The 16,747-nt window shown below is 42.2% G+C and overlaps 1 protein-coding gene across 2 annotated transcripts in view; it reads left to right on the top strand.

Annotated features, from left to right (window-relative positions):
* Positions 1 to 108: 108 nt before the first annotated feature.
* TAF3 (TATA-box binding protein associated factor 3) overlaps positions 109 to 16,747 on the top strand; it is a 180,437-nt gene continuing 163,798 nt past the window's right edge. The window contains exons 1-2 of one of the 2 annotated variants that reach the window (XM_025445067.3): positions 109 to 484; positions 6,455 to 6,697. In XM_025445067.3, the coding sequence (XP_025300852.1) occupies positions 319 to 484; positions 6,455 to 6,697 (409 nt within the window). In that variant the 5' untranslated portion in view covers positions 109 to 318. Of the gene's footprint in view, positions 485 to 5,543; positions 5,821 to 6,454; positions 6,698 to 16,747 lie in introns of those variants that run through there. The other variant, XM_025445068.3, reaches the window with a different exon arrangement.

Below are 16,747 nucleotides of genomic sequence, written 5' to 3'. Positions count from 1 at the left end.
CCTCCCAGGCCCGACAGCCGCCGCCGAGAGCATCGCTCTGCCCCGGCAGGGCGGAGCTTGCGCACGGGCGCGCTCCGCCCTCGGCTAGTGCTGCCTGGCCCCGGCGGCCGTCCAGCGGGGGGCGGAGCGAGCCCAAAATGGCGGCTCTCAGGCTGGCGCGCTCCGTGCTGCTGGCGCTTTGAGGCGGTCGCCGGGGCTCGGGGGGCACGATTTCCCCGCCGCGGGGGCCCTAGAGGATGAATCGAGGGCTGTGCTAAGGTTAGGCGGTGCGGCTGGAGACAGTGGCAGCGAGGGCTGCGGTGGAGTCCACGGAGCGGGATGTGCGAGAGTTACTCCAGGTCGTTGTTGAGGGTCTCGGTGGCGCAGATCTGCCAGGCGCTGGGCTGGGACTCGGTGCAGCTGAGCGCCTGCCACCTCCTCACGGACGTGCTGCAGCGCTACCTGCAGCAGTTGGGACGGGGCTGCCACCGGTACTCTGAGCTGTGTGAGTACCGGGCCGGGAGCGGGAGGGCTGCCCCCGGACAGCGGCGAGTGACACCTCCGGTCCTCGCGCCTCTGCTCGGCGGCTCCAGGCTGCGGGTCCCCCCCGCCCCCGCCCCCGCCCCTCCCCCTTCCCTCCCCCTCCTCCTCCCCCTTCTCCTCCTCTTCTTCCTCCTCCTCCTCCTCCTCGACCCCGAGATCGGACATTTTCTCGGACGCCCCCCGTTTTCCGCCGCCCCTGGCAGCTCCGGGGAGCCCCCCCGTCTCCGCGTCGCCCGCTCACTTGCCGCCGCCGCCGGGACCCCCCGGCCCCGCTCGCAGCTGCACGGCCCGCCCGCCTCGCCCGCCTCGCCTCCCGGTGGGAAACCTGCCTCGCTGCCCGCCCGCGCGTGCACGGCCACCGCCAGCTCCGACTTGGGTCCTCCCGCTCCCGTGCCTGCAAACTACTACAACTAGTTGTCACAGGCGCTCCGTCTACCGGCCGCTTCTTGCAGGGCCCCCCTGGCCACCCCTCAGCTCCCAGACCCCGCAGAACCCGCTGACAGCTCTGCCGCGCTGCGGACGCGGCCTCTTCTCTCCTGTGACCGGTCCGCGCCGTGCGGAGCGTGCAAGAGCATCGCGGCTCGCTCGCTCCCCGGAGGCCGACTCTGTCCAGCTCGCTTACACGGGCTTCCGCATACCCGTGGGGTTTTGCCTCTTTTTGGGTTTCTACCTCCGCGGTTATCAAAGCAGGTGGCTTGCGCTGCAAGTATTTATGGGCTTTTTTTTTTTTTTTTAAGATTTTTTATTTATTCATGAGAGACACAGAGAGAGAGAGGCAGGGACACAGGCAGAGGGAGAAGCAGGCTCCATGCAGGGAGCCTGGTGCACGACTGGATCCCAGGACCCCGGGGTCATGCCCTGGGCTTGAAGGCAGATGCTCAACTGCTGAGCCACCACCCCCCCCCCCTCTCCCGGGGGTCCCCGTGTTGATGGTTTTTAAGTGAGCGTCCGGTAGTATCGACAGCTGATGGCATTCCATAATTCAGAGTATATTTGATAGGAACCACACATCACCCCAGGGATGTGAAGTAAGTGGGTGTGTGTATAGGGGGAACTACCATTCATTGAAATTTGAGGTCCATACTCCTAAGTTGCCTAAGCTGGAGAACTGGGTGAACAAATTATTGCCTTTCTCTTTCTTTCTTTTTCTTTTTTTCTTTCTTTCTTTCTTTCAGAAAGAGTAACTCTTTCTCTTCACTCTTTACTCTTTAGAGTAACTCTTCTCTAAAATCTAAGATTTTATTTATTTATTCATGAGAGACACAGAGTGAGAGAGGCAGAGACACAGGCAGAGGGAGAAGCAGGCCCCATGCAGGGAGCCCGACGTGAGACTCCATCCCAGGACCTCAGGATGACGAGCTGAGCCAAAGGCAGATGCTCAACCACTGAGCCACTCAGGTGCTCCTATTATTGCTTCTTTAAACTCATTCCTAGACCTGAAAATTGAGACCCACAGATGCCGTTTACTTCTTAGGCCCCCAATTCTGTACCAGCTTCTACAGTGCTGCCAAAATAATCTGTCGGTAAGGCACATCTGATCACGTTATTCTTTTCTTTTCTTTTAAGGACTTATTATTCATGAGAGACACAGAGAGAGAGAGACAGAGACAGAGACACAGGCAGAGGGAGAAGCAGGCTCCATGCAGGGAGCCTGACATGGGACTCCAGGATCATGCCCTGGGCTTGAAGGCAGCGATAAACCGCTGAGCCACTGGGGCTGCCCTGATCGTGTCATTCTTAAAAATATGTTAATTTGTACTCCATGGCTTACAGGCTGAAAATATGAACTCTTCCACAACACACATGGTTTTCTTTGTGAGCTTTCCCTTCCCTCCTGCTGTTCTTATTGCTACCATGCTGAGCTACCTGCCTTCTCCAAAACCTTTTAAACTATCTGTTCCTATATGGGTGCCATTTCGTAGAGTATCTTTCTTCACCCCCTGATCCACCAGTAGTCCTACTTCTATGTTGAGATTCACTTAAAGCACTTGATTTGGGCAACTCCTGTCATCTGCTCTCATAATTCTGTCCATATTCCTGTACGTTAACACCTTGTTTTGTAATCATTCTTGTCTATCATTCATCCTTTCTTTTCCCCAGGCAACAAATTTATTATATTTGTATTCTGTAACCTAGTATGGTGCCATAATATACTGGGCACCCAGGAGGTGGTTGCTGAATAAATGAATGAACTGATAACCTACTACTGTAATAGCTGTTTAGTCACCTGAGTTTTTGAGTTCCAAGATGTGAATTTTGGGATTGCTTGATTTCACTGATAACTTCTAACCTAAACGTGGTACGACAAAGTAACTCTCATTCATTGTTACCTTGAATACACCGCCAGCACCCTGCTGTCTTGGTTTTTGCTTCTTTTCTTTCCCTCCCCCTCTTTGTGGTCCTTGGGTATACTGTTACGTTATGCATAGTCTAGATTGTATTTTTGCTACCAAGTTCCCTAAATAAGGACAGATGTTCTGTATTTTTAGGTAATGAAAATATCCCCTGAATTCATAGTTACCTTTTCTGCCTTAGACACAGAACCAGAATAATGTGCTGGCACTGCAAGTAACCCTGTTATTTCAAAGTCATCAAGTAATCATTGTTATGTGTTAACGTTAAATCCCTTTTCAAATTACCCAATTTCTGTAGTCAGTCTTCTTGCTTTTAGTGAGAATGTGATTATCGAGTTCATTATTCTCCATCATGGTTTTGTGACTTTAATAAAAATGCTGATTCCTGGTATATTTATTAGCTTATTAGACTTTTTTAGGTTCTTTTTTCTATACTATCCTAGTTTTAAACTCAAATTTTGACCTCGGGTTACCACTGTGCAGTCTTGTAATCTCCTCCTTTAAATCTCCTTTGTCGTTCTGACAACATTCACTGAGCAGCACTGAGAACTGAACACTGGGACTTCTGGGGGACTCTGTTGGTTGAACTCCCAACTCTTGATTTTGGCTCAGGTCATGATCTCAGAGTCATGAGATCAAGCCCAGTGTTGGGTGCCACACTCAGCGCAAACTCTGCTTGAGATTCTCCCTCTGCCCTGTCCTTTTGCTCGTGCTCTCATAAATAAATAAATAAATAAACAAATCTATCTTAAAAAAAAAGAACCGAGCACTGTGTTGGAGACACTAACATCCTAAGACACAGTCCCTGTCCACAACTTGTGCAAACTGTCAACAAAAGAAGCTGGTGGTGTATGCCCCTTTTAAGGAAATTGCTCTCAAGGTAAAGCAAGTATCAGAAGTTGCTATTAATTCGACAGATAATGCATTTTTAAATTTCCCTAAGGTAATGATTTGTGAAAGCCTTTAGGGCAGATGTTTCTCTGTGTGTTGTATTACGTATTAAATACATGAGTGTGCACTGAAAGTAGGCGCTCAATATTTCAGAATGACTCTCAAAGACTGGTACCTGTAGCTTAATAATTGCATAATACAGGCAGTAAATGCAAAAGGAGGAAGGTAAAGGAGAGATGGGTGTGGTGTATGTGCCGGGGCAGAATGACTTCACAGCAAAGACCAGATTTGCCTTGAGCTGTGAAGCGTGCCTGCATAGAGGTGGAGTGGACGCCAGGCTAAGGAAAACTATCACCTAAGATATCCAAGTAGGATTGAGTGTGCCAGAAGTACCAGTGAGGTGGCCAGCTTGACAACTTGTGGCCAGTACATTAGGAAGGTGTTAATAGGAAAATGTAATGTGGAGTGAAGTCAGGTTTGGGAAGGCCTTATAGGAAAGACAGCATGGTCAGAAACACTGCATGCTTCTAAGGAGGGAGACAGTGGGGTGAAAGTGATATCTTAAGAAATCACGCTCTCACGGAATACAAGAGAGACTCACGTGAGGATATACCCAGAAAATGAATTGGGAGAGTGACAGTTGGAAAAGAAGGAAAGAAAAAGTTCTGAAATCTGTTGCGGGAAATGGGCGGGAAGAGGAGAGAACCAGAGGGTGTTGCATTGAAATTGCAAAGCATTTGGAGGAATTCAAGACAATCATTTATTCTGGACTGAGAGAATAGTAATGCTTTTCTTGGGAATTAAAGAGTTGAAATGTATATGCATGTCATTAAGAGGAAGAATGAATAATCCATTTTATTTATCTCTGCTATTTTATACATCATAGAAGTAACTCCTACTTGTAGCAAAATTCAGAGACTACAAAAGTGTTTGAAGTTACAAGTAAAAGTCTCCTGCTTCCCTTTCTCTGCATGCAGCTTTCAGCCCCTTAAACTGTTAACAGTTGGACGTATATCCTTCCAGAACTTTTTTATGTGGGCGTGAGCAAGCATGTCTAATTTTTATAAACTTTAGGTTATTTTCATTTTACAGCATGATTTAATTTCAGACATACTGAGTTTGAAGTGATCATAGGAGATTTCAGTGTAAAAAAAAATTTAAAAAACCCCACCACCTTTGTAAAGAGAACCTCACCTTAACTTTGTATCCTTTCATATCTATCCATTTTATATGGTATCTTCTAATGACATTTAAAATTTGTGTGTAAATTATCTTTCTGATTTAAGTGTTTTCTGTAGACTTTCTTGGATTTAAAAAGTGATTCACTTAATCATAGGTAACAAACAGGGTCACGGAAGGGAGGGGAGTGGGGATGGGGTAACTGATGATGAGTGTTAAGGAGGGCACATGATGTAATGAGCACTGGGTATTATATAAAACTGGTGAATCACTGAGCTCTATCTCTGAAACCAATAATATATGTTAATTAATTGAATTTAAATTAAAAATTGATTCAGTGGCATACAGTAGTCTCCCCTCATTCATGAGGGTATATTTGAAAACCCTCCCCCCCCAGTGGATGCCTTAAACCACGAATAGTACTGAACTGTATACATAGAAAGCTATGATGAAGTTTAATTAGTAAATTAGGCACATTAAGACAGTAACAGCAATAACTAATAATAAACAGAACAGTTATAACAGCACAATGTAATAAAAGTTATGTGAATGATCACTTTTTCTCTCTCTCAAAGTATCTTAATATGCTGCTCTCATCCTTGTGATGATGTGAGATGACAAAATTCCTGCATGAGGAGATGAATGACGTAGGCATTGTGACTTAGGGTTAGGCTACTGTTGACCCTCTGATGATAAGTCAGAAGGACAGTTGTCTGCTTCTTCACCACGTTGACTGCTCATAACTGAAACCAGACAAAGTGAAATCTGGGATGGCAGGGAAAGAAGTACGGGAGGTCGTTCAACCAGTATTTGTTGAGTGCCAACTACATGCCAGCCACTGTTTTAGGTTTCAGAGCTACACCATTGAACAATGGTAAAAATGTAATGGACATTTACTTAGCACAGCCTTCTGGTTATTTGATAAAGAACAGTAATAGTTATATTAACTGGGCACTTACCTTTTGTTGGTCACTGTCCGTCCATAAACTACTTCTGATATGTACTCAGCACTAGCTGATTGTTAGTGTGAATTGTCTGGTTCTCAGATCATGTTTCAAATCGACTTCAGGAATCCGCTTTCTAATATTTAAATAGTATGATGTTTTATTTAAAATCCATTAAATTCGGGATCCCTGGGTGGTGCAGTGGTTTGGCGCCTGCCTTTGGCCCAGGGCGCGATCCTGGAGACCCAGGATCGAATCCCACATCGGGCTCTCGGTGCATGGAGCCTGCTTCTCCCTCTGTCTGTGTCTCTGCCTCTCTCTCTCTCTCTCTCTCTCTGTGACTATCATAAATAAATAAAAATTAAAAAAAAATGCTTGGATTTAAAAATAAATAAATAAATAAAATAAAATCCATTAAATTCTTCCAAATAACTTGGTCTGAAGTATGTATAATTATTATATTAGATTCTGAACTACATGTGAACCTAATGTTTCTTCATATTTTAAAAAAGTATTTATGGGACTTCCTTAAAATAATTTGCTTGGCTTTTGACTTTGTTTCAGATGGCCGAACAGACCCAATTTTGGATGATGTTGGTGAAGCTTTCCAGCTTATGGGGGTTAGTCTTCATGAATTAGAAGACTATATTCACAATATTGAACCTGTGACTTTCCCACATCAAATTCCTTCATTTCCTGTTAGTAAGAACAATGTCCTTCAATTTCCTCAACCTGGAAGTAAAGATGCAGAGGAAAGAAAAGAATACATTCCTGATTACATGCCACCCATTGTGTCTTCACAAGAAGGTTTGTGACTTCTTTGTTTGTTTTTACTCATACGTCTGTAAGTATTTTAATGCGTTCTTAATCTTAATTTTCCTAACTGAATTGTATAAAACGCTGTGCCAACGTATAAATTCTAGAAATGCAATCAAGATATTCTAATATTATTTTCAAATCAGTCTAACCTTTAAGCCAGCAAACTTACACTGGCGTCACCAGTCAGAGCCATGGCACAGTCAGGGTTGTCTGATGGGGCATCTATTTCCTTTCTAAAGTTTAAGTAGGGGAGAACAGAATGTGATCCCAGAGAGAAGACTTCCCATAGATGTATCATGTGGGAACGGGACATTAAATAAATTAGAAAATCTTTGCAACATAAAGGAAAATCGGGGTCACTCTCTGCCTCTCCTCTGTGTTGTAAATGTGAGTTGGATGATACCAGGAACAGTGAGTGAGTAATATTTACTAGTGTTTTGCAGATTTATCTCCATTTTTTAAATGATGAGTAGAAATGTTTATTGTTTGGCCATGGCAGCATTTTTGATTAAAAAATAATAGCAAATCAGGCTCAGTAGTCAAACATTACAGAGTTCCTTCTCCCTGCATGATTTTACGTGTTGATCCTTTAGGTTCACTAAGGTTCTAAGAGATACATAGTAATTTGTGGTCTCTCATGCAGGTACACAGTATATTTTCTTGTAAAAATGGAAAAGTTCCAATTCATTTCCTTGTACCTTTATATTTGCACCTTTCTACCTTCCACCAGCAATGCCCCACGTTTCCAGTTTCTTGTAATTCATTTCTTGTAATCTCCTGTTCCACTTCAATAGCATCTTGGGATGCTACCCATTTCTTTCATTGACTCGCTTTAGATTTGGAATAGTAGTTTTACAATCTGCGTATCAGTGTTGCCTCATTTGAAAAACCGGGTAAAAACTGGCCCTACGTCGTGGAGACTTACTATGGGTTAGTGTATCCTCAGACACTCTGTGTCTTGGGTGCAGTGGGCCCTCCCACAGAGGGCTGGTGCTGTCATTAACATGCTGAGAATGCAGCACTGTACCTGTGCTTGTTGGTAGCTGTGTAGGTATGGAGGTTCAGATAGGTAGGTACCAGAGTTTTCTGAGTTGAGTGGCTTGGGAAGCTTGTCAGGTTAGCACTTCTCTGCTGAGAACTTAATAATGACAAACTTCTCTGCTTGGGGACTTAATAATGACAAAACTGACAAGAACTGGTATCACCAGTGCTTCACACAAAATGTGCCTTGGGTAAACGTTCTGGAACTGAGTGAAATGCTGTTTGTAGGGGCTTGTTAATGGAAGTTCATTGTTTCTCCTCCTTTCCGGGCCCACTTTTATATTATTAACAGCAGGACTTAGAAATCTACAGATGTATCTCAGTTATCCCAACTTCCTGTAGCAACTACTTAAAATTCGTCTCTTCCTCACCATTGAGATTGTGTATCTGTAGCCTGTGGTACCTTTGAGGAAATCTTCCTCCTTATAGCCCCTGTGTGAGGTCTGTCTCTGTAAACCCCTCATTCCCTAATGTCAGTGTCTTTGACCTTAGAAATGTATATTTCTCACAACTTCTCTAAACATATATTTGTTTGCTTTAAAAACATAACCAATGCATTTCAGTATCAGAATTCTCAAAGGAGGGTTTCTTGGGCAGAAGCCTGCTTAGTAGCTGGATTGCAAAGAATTCATCTTTTCTTATAGACAGGTCATGAATATCAAGCAGGCCTGGAATTTCCTTCTTTGCTGTTGTCACTCAATATGATTTATTAAGCATCCTAGATGTCCTCATGAAAGCAGTACTAAGTGTGCTCTAAGAGTAATCTTTGAGTGGCTCTGAAATTTTTAGTTGAAAGGCCACTTAAAAGTACAAGGAGTACAGAATTTGAAATTGTGCTAAGAAAACATGAAGGGGGTTCCCGGGTGGCTCAGTTGGTTAAGTGTCTGCATTCGGCTGAGGTCGTGATCCCAGGGTACTGGGATCGAGCCCCACATTGGGCACCCTGCTCCACCCCCACTTATGCTTGTGCATGCATTCTCTCTCTCCCTCTCTCTCTCTCTCTCTCTCTCTGAAATAAATAAATAAATAAATAAATAAATAAATAAATAAATAAATAAATAAATAAATAAAATCTTTAAAATTTTGGGAGAGAACTTAAGATGTTATATAGGACGACACTAAAGGAGCCACACTAATGTAAGTAACTGGCGTGTCAGCGATTCTCTGGATAATAAGTGATGGTGAGTTTTATATTAGTGAATTAGGTAACGGTTACTAGCCAGGACTTCTGTGCATTATCGGTTGGTGTGTTTTTGAACCAGAACTACTATCTTCTCCATTTAAAACATTTTAGTCCATGTACTCTGTGCTTTTTGAGCTTTCTAATTCTATTTTGTGGTTTACCTGTTTTTTTGTCTCCTTTTCTACCTTCTGCTTAATGAATTGCTTAATTTTTTTTCTGGCCTTTTAAAAAATTTGGACTCTGACATTTGATTAATCTTAACCCGTAATTCATATATAGCTCATCATTGGTCCATCTATAACCTGCATTTATTCACTTAGAGAGTTTATTGAATCATTTGTAATAACATAGTAAGCCCTACCAAACTCACTATTGAAAATTAAGCTCAGGACTTTGATAATAATCAACACTTAACCACTTAGTCCCTCTCATTTTATTTTTATAGCATGAAAATGATACACAAGGAAATTCATGGTTAGCATTTGTAAATACCGCCATGGAAATGTAACTAAGATATCAGTAAAGGGGTATAAAAAACAGTTTAGGGATTTTAATACTGACTTCAGTTTGAAATTAACTACAATAAATTTTTGAGTCTCCTGAATCATTTGAGGCAAAAAGAATCATGGTTTTTTTTTTTTTTTTGAAGTTTCAGACAATATAAATTATAAACCTCTTAAAAGGAAAATAACATAAACCTGAACACTTCTTTTTTTCAGCTAACAGTTATAGATTCTCTCAGGAGCAGAAATTCTGCTGATTCATGAGGTACGCATATGGTTCCGAAGGGTGCAATAAGTGATAGGCAGTACAATAAGATGTTTATCAAACCTCTTCCTCCTGTTCAGGGAAAAGGATATAAAATAAATACAGTCCCATGGTTACCATTTTTTAATATAGCCTCCCAAGTCAATTTAATAAATCATTTACAATCTGAAATCTTTTTTCCCCCCTGGTCCCATGTTAGAAAATTCCTAGTATTCTGGTTAGTGTTGCAGAGGGTGATATACCTGTGATAGTAATACTTGTTCACAGATTTCTTTTCCTTTTATTTCCTTAAGAGCCACAGACAGGGCCAGGCTTTGGTCATAAAATATCATTAACAAAGTATGATCATGAGACTACCCACTTATTGATCCTTCAGCTTGGTTCGTGTCAGAAGAGCACCAGAATGACTTGTCTGCTTGTAGCACTGGGAACACTGCTGAGGGTGGAGAAACAGGCAGTCGTAGAGAAGACATGGGCCCCATGGCTCCATTCAGTTGGGTCTCGACGGGTTACTGAGTTTAACGTCTTACCAAGTTGCTTTGCCTTTCTGACCTTCATATGCATCATCTGTAAAATAGTTTTAGTAATACCTACCATGTGGATGTCCGTGAGGATTCAGTGAGAGGGTTTTATGAGACATTTGTATAGAATCGGACCGCGTCTCACACATGAGACACAGAACAGTGAATGTTAGTTCTCAGCCCATATCCCCTTCCTCGCTCTTAAGGAATTTGCATTTCAGTTGAAATACAATATACATTTGTGAAGTGACTCTGCAATGAGAATAGATCCGAATGGTGGTGATCACACACTCAGGGGCTGAAAGAGTGTGCACCTACTAGCTGGACTATAGCAGGTGCATGACGAAGGAGCAAGGTGACTCTCCGCCTCATGGGAGTGATGGAGGAGATGATATAGAAGGAATTTTTTGCCTCTTGTATCCAGTTGTATGTTTAGAAATGAGACCTCCCTGAAAATGTTTTATAAATGCACATTTTGCTTAGACTGTTGCAGTTCTGATGGCTGGCACCCGGTGTGTTTTATCCAAGAACATTCTCTCCTCAGCTTGCCATACATATTTTCAGATTCACATGAATAACATATTTTTTGCTCCCTGTTTTGTTGTGCTGAGGAATGTCTGAAAATAGTATACTCTGCCAGTCATGGTTTGGTTTGGAGTGTGGTCACTAGATCTCTGGTCTGTGAGAGTTTTCTAGGTGGTCTGTTGACTGGTCCAACCTTTCTGTGTGAGAAAAAGAAACGGAAGCTATTTACTCGGCTTCACTTACTATAAGAAAGTTAGCCCACCTTCACTTGCACTTGGTAAAGATATTGCGACATTGCTACCTTTAGGGTTTCTGTTTTTTAAAAAATTTCCAAATAGACTTTATTTTTTGGAATAGTTTTAGCTTCACCTAAAAATTGAGAAGTACAGAGTTCCCTTATGGCCTATATCCAGTTTCCCTTATTATTAATCTTACATTAGTATGCTGCATTCAATATAATCAATGAACCACTATTGACACATTATTATTAACTAAAATCTATTATCCTTAGTGTTTACCTAATGTCCTTTTTATGTTTCAAGATCCCATCCAGGAGGCCCATTATTTTATTGTCATGCCCTCTTGGCTTTTGTTGTCTGTGATTTCTTAGACTGCCCTTGTTTTCGATGACCTTGACAGTTTTGAGGAGTGCTTGTCAGATATATTACAGAATGTCCCTCTCCTGGAATTTGAGCAGACTGGGGTTACTAGTTTTGGGGAGGAAGAGTACAGAGGGAAAGCTCCACTGTCCTCACATTATGAATATGGTTTACCACTGTTGATGTTGACCTTGCTTACCTGCCTGAGGTAGTGTCTGTGCGGTTTCTCCCCTGGAAATCACTCTCTCCCCCCTTCCCACGCTGTCCTCTTTGGAGAGAAGTCGCTGTGCACAGCCCACACCTAAAGAGTCGGTTGTTAGACGTCCCTCCCCAAATATGGAGTAAGTACCTCGGTAAATTAAACTCCTCTGCAGAAATTATTTAGAACTCCTTTGATGTGTCTCTTCTCCCCCCGGGGTTCCTATTTTTATAATGAAGCCCCTTTAAAAATTAGACATTTACGAATTTAAAATAACTAACAAAAGTAACACAAACGTTGAAAAATAAAATATTGCCCAAGTATATGAGGTATAAAATGAAGGGTTCTCCTCACTTTCCTTAAACTCCCATTTCCCAAGAGTAACCTTGTTTCAAAGGTGTGAATCTTTCTAGATATTCTCACGTGAGACATTGGGACTCCTGAGTCCACTCCAAAGCCTGCCATTCACTTCTCAAGTCGTGCAATCTGACTTCCATCCCCACTCTTTCTTGAAACAGCTCCCACTCAGATCACCAATTCCTACCTAACTGGCTGACCTAGATGAAATTTGTATCCTAAACTGCTCTTCTTTGGGGGAAATGTAGTTTTGTGAATTATTCTAAGGCAAGTAACTTTTAAACCACATCTCAGTTGAAGACATGAACTTTACCGGCTACCCCAGAAGCTCCTCCAGTCCCATGTGCCCAGCCACAGTCCTTCCGTCTGTCCCTCCAAAGTAACCCCCATCCTACCTTCCAAGGATTACTGCTTCCTTGTCTTTAGTTTTGTCAGTCAAATGTGTATCCCTAGACCCTTTTGTTTAACCCCTGCCTCACTTTAAATATTATGTGTCTTCTGAGGCTCGTTTCCTGTACAGGCTCCCACACCCGTGCCCAATCCCTGTCTTTTTCCTACCATTTATTTGTTGGGGAATCTGGGTCATTTGACTGGAACAATTTCTCACAGTGGATTTTGCTGATTGTGTACTCATAGTACAATTCAGTGTGTTTTTGCACATTGGCAGCAAGAATCTGAGGCTTAATCAGACTCTGATTCAAAACCTTTGGCAAGATGTATGTACTGTTGTGTTCCTTCGTCAGGAGGCTGATGATGTCCAATTCTTGCTTTTTTGATGATACTTAAGGCATAGAGGCATTAATCCCTTGGAGTTGCAAGGTTTTTATTTCATTCTTTTAGAATAATTTATCAGGAAAGCCTTTCGCTCATATGCTATTTAGTTACTCAGTGGTACAGTTCAGACAGGGAAACAAAGGTAAACGCTCCTTCATGTTATACACACAGTTTTCAAGATAATGAATTGGTTCCTTATCATCCACAGGTGACTAGTTATTTTTTTGAATTACATTATAAACTCATAGACTTAAGCATACTTGACAGATTCGTTTCATTACAGTATTTACCTTATTGCAACTCGTATTGTCCCATTTCTGACCAATGGAACCTCTTCAGTCTGGCCTCTGAATCCTGTCAACACAACACTAGTAGTCTTTGATAGCATCCTTACAAGTGGTGTATCAAGATGTTGTAGGTTTATCTTGTATGGTCTTGTCCCACACTTGGAATCCTTCCCCATGGAGCCCTGGCTTCCAGGGAAATCAAGTCCATGATCTGGGCAATAGGGATATTTGTTAGAACTGGCCGTCGTTTCTAGGCAGTAAGTAAATGTTTATACTCAAAAATATGCGTATACGTGTATGTAAATAGATAGGTAAGAGGCGGGGTATCTCACGAATTCATACAGAGATTTCCAATTCAAATTCAGGACTATAGAGTTTCTTATCGTTATATCAGTAGATACTTTTGTCCATATCTAAGAATTCTGGTTCCTGGGGATAAACAGGAAGATACAATTAGAACATTCCATCATTATTCCTTTGCTGGATCCTACATGACACACTCAGTGGTAATACTGGTACTGTCCATCATGATTACTGAAGCAGGGTAGTTTTGTACCCTTTTGCTGTCCTATTACTCATCCTAGTTCTCTGTGATCTCATCATATACTCAGTCGGGCCATGTGGCCACTTTCCTGAGCTCTGTCATCACATTTCTTAGTTTTTCCCTAAAGTTGATTTGTATCTTTTATACTGTTTCAAAATAGTGCAGCAGCATTTTCATCTGGTTTTTGAGTATGTGTTTCTCAATTTTGAGTGTCTGTAGGGGTGTTGTTTCGGTATTTAATCTCCGCATTTTCTTACAGAAATTGCGTGTGTGTGAATGTAGTGCTTCTGAACATCTAGACGGAAGCTCACAATGCTCCCTCTCCTGTTGTTAGGTGTAATGCTCAGAAAAGGTGGCTGGCTCCCTGAGATTTTCTGTTTTCTTGAACTGCTTCTATTTAGATTATCTCTTCCATGATGCTGGCTTTCCTCTTCTACTCAGTCATGATGTGGTCCTAACAAGTGTCTTCTCAGTGGGCCCTGTGCTGGGGAGAACAGTGGAGAGTTAGATTTGAAAGTCAGGAGCTGGACTCTGGAGCCTCTGTAGACGTTTTCTTGGGCTCCTGTTCAGCCCCCTCTCCCCCTTCCTGTCCCATCCTGGATGAAGACAAGCCCATTGCAGCTTCTGGGCCATTCTTCTTCATGCTGGTCTGCCAGGCTTTTAGGGAGTACCTCCTGGCTTTTTGAGGTTCTGCTCTTTCAGGCCCGTCTCCCCATGGTTTCTCACCATTTGCCCCTATACAGATTGGTAATACTTGGCTTTTTTGTCTCCTGGTGGTTGGCCCTCACCCCTTGTATTTTGGTGTCCATGGGTAAGCTTTGTCACCCTGTTATGTTGCTGTATTTTTATGTAGCAGTTTGAGAAGATCATTGCCACCCTGCTGCTTTCTTCCCAGGATTTCCTTTATTGAACCTTTTTGCTGAATTTAGCACTGTTGGGCACTTTTTGAAACTACTTTTCTTCAGAGACAAAATACTCTTCAGTGCTCCATCTGTTATTAATTCATTCTTTGTGCCTTTCATGGGCTCATCTTCCATGGCTCTCCTACCTCTGAAATGTGGGTAGCCCTAAAATTTTTTCTTGACCTATTGCTCTCCTCACTTGACATAGTTTCAAGTGTGTGATCTAATCTACTTTCATGATGTCAACAACCAACTATGTATGATGACTCCCCAAACTTCCTCTCCATACTGCACCTTTCAGACTCTATATCCAGTTGGCAGTTGGCCATTTCCACATTTCCCACAGGCACCTCAAATCTGTATGCCAAAAGCTACACACAGTATCTCCCTGTGAATACATTTGTATCATTGATCTCAATTGGTGGCATCATGGAATACCTAGTCACTCAAGCTGGAATTGTGTCTTTGACCCCTTCCCTCATTCTGTTCCCTCATTCCCCACAAACAATTCTGCTAATTTTATTTCACAAAAATTTCTAAAATACTATGTTTGTTTAAGCCTTTATCTTTTGTTTGAACTATCGTTCCCTTCCGCAATAAACTGTTGAACAAAGAGTGAGTATATTCTACAGCGTAAAACACTTTATTAGCTTCCCACTGCATACAGTTAAAATGAGCAGCCCGTTTTTTCTAAGGAAAACCAGTAATGTCTATGGGGAGCAATTGAATTTTTTGCTTTCAAAATGAAAATAGCTTTAATCATGTACAGAAAAGATGCTTATTCTTACAATTTGGATTACTTACTAAATGAATAGAAGAATGTTAATGAGGAATTTTGTACTGCATTTCAAACACCAAAATAGTAATATTTGTGTTTATTTGAAAATAGAAGCATAAAAGCAGCCTTCAGATAATTTATATTAGATATCACATGGTGTATTCATAAGCATTATCTCATTGAATCTTGAAATAACCCCTAAAGGCAGATGCTAGCTAGCATCATTCCCACTTTACAGAGGAAAAATAGAAGTTCAAAAAAAAGTCACGTTAACTCATCTTGAGTTACGTTGTGAATTGGGAGCAGAGCTGGGTGAAGATTTAGTCTATGACACTCAGTGCTGCCTTTGTAGGTGCCCACAATGTGTTGAGTCCTAAACAAGGAACTGGAATTGAAAGTAGATGGATAAGATGTCCCTCCCTGCTCACTTTAGGCCTTTCTTCCTGGGATTATTGGAATTCTCTGCTTGGATATTACATTCCTAAGTGGAGAGGTGTCATCGTCAAGCCAGTTTTCTCAGTGGGCAGGCTTGCAGAATTTCTTCTGGCCCCAAAGTCCAGCCTCACTCCTACCCACTCCATGAGCATGTCCCTGCCTTGCCCTTGATGTTCGGATACTTTCCCTCTGTTACACAGCAGGGCTAGAGTGCAAGGGTCTGGACCAGGTTTATTCCCTGTATCCAGGATAGTTTCCTGGATACATCATGTTTGTTTTTCTTATTTCTGCAGCATCCGAGCCGAAAGGTTGCACCTAAAGGATGTCAAGGGCTGAGATGTGGCTTGCCTGTGATGTTCCAATCACAGATCTCTCCGAGGATGTTAGGGCCCTTGAAAACCAGACTTCTGCCTACTTTACGTACTAGTTTTCTCCCCCTCATTGCTTCAGGCTTTAATCTCCAGAATCACAAACTTGCTTTTGTTTCCCAAAAGGAACTGTGGCCTCCATATCTTTACTCAGGCTGATGTGGAGCTCCCCTCCCTCACCACGCTTGGGTGCCATATAATATGTATCTCTACCTCATACTGGATGTACTTTTAATTGTTAGTTTTATTTTTCTCAAGAGCTTACACTGCTCTTGCCCCTCTTTCACCTGCACTGATTCTGTATCCCACTTTTTATTGCACAAAACTGAAGCCCTTTTAGACTGCCTGAGAGGTAAACTCAAGCACGGACAAAATTCCTGCTATCTTTAGGAGAATTTCTTCAGAATGTTGGGGAAGCTGTCTCAAAAAAATAACTTGTCCAAATTCACACAGCTATTAAGTGCAGAGGTGACAGTCAAGTCCTGGATTTCTTAGTCTTAGCCCACTGTACCTTTGTGCCATTTATTGCCCTGGTGTTATTCTCAGAATATAGGTATAAAAGCAGAAAGGTTTATCCTGCGACTCTTGAAGTTTTTTTCTTTTCTTTTCACATTGCCCTCTTGAATCTAGTTACTTAGGGGGGAAAATCATGTTTTGATAACATCTGATTTGATTCTTTTACTCATGTTACTTTTCCTTATTATTGTTATCTTTTGAAGAAGTAGTTTTTATCTACAGCATGAGGATTACAGTAGCT

This window comes from Canis lupus, chromosome 2 (genome assembly GCF_003254725.2).
Source record: "Canis lupus dingo isolate Sandy chromosome 2, ASM325472v2, whole genome shotgun sequence".
NCBI lineage: Eukaryota > Metazoa > Chordata > Mammalia > Carnivora > Canidae > Canis > Canis lupus.
This window is presented reverse-complemented; position numbering and strand designations above follow the sequence as displayed.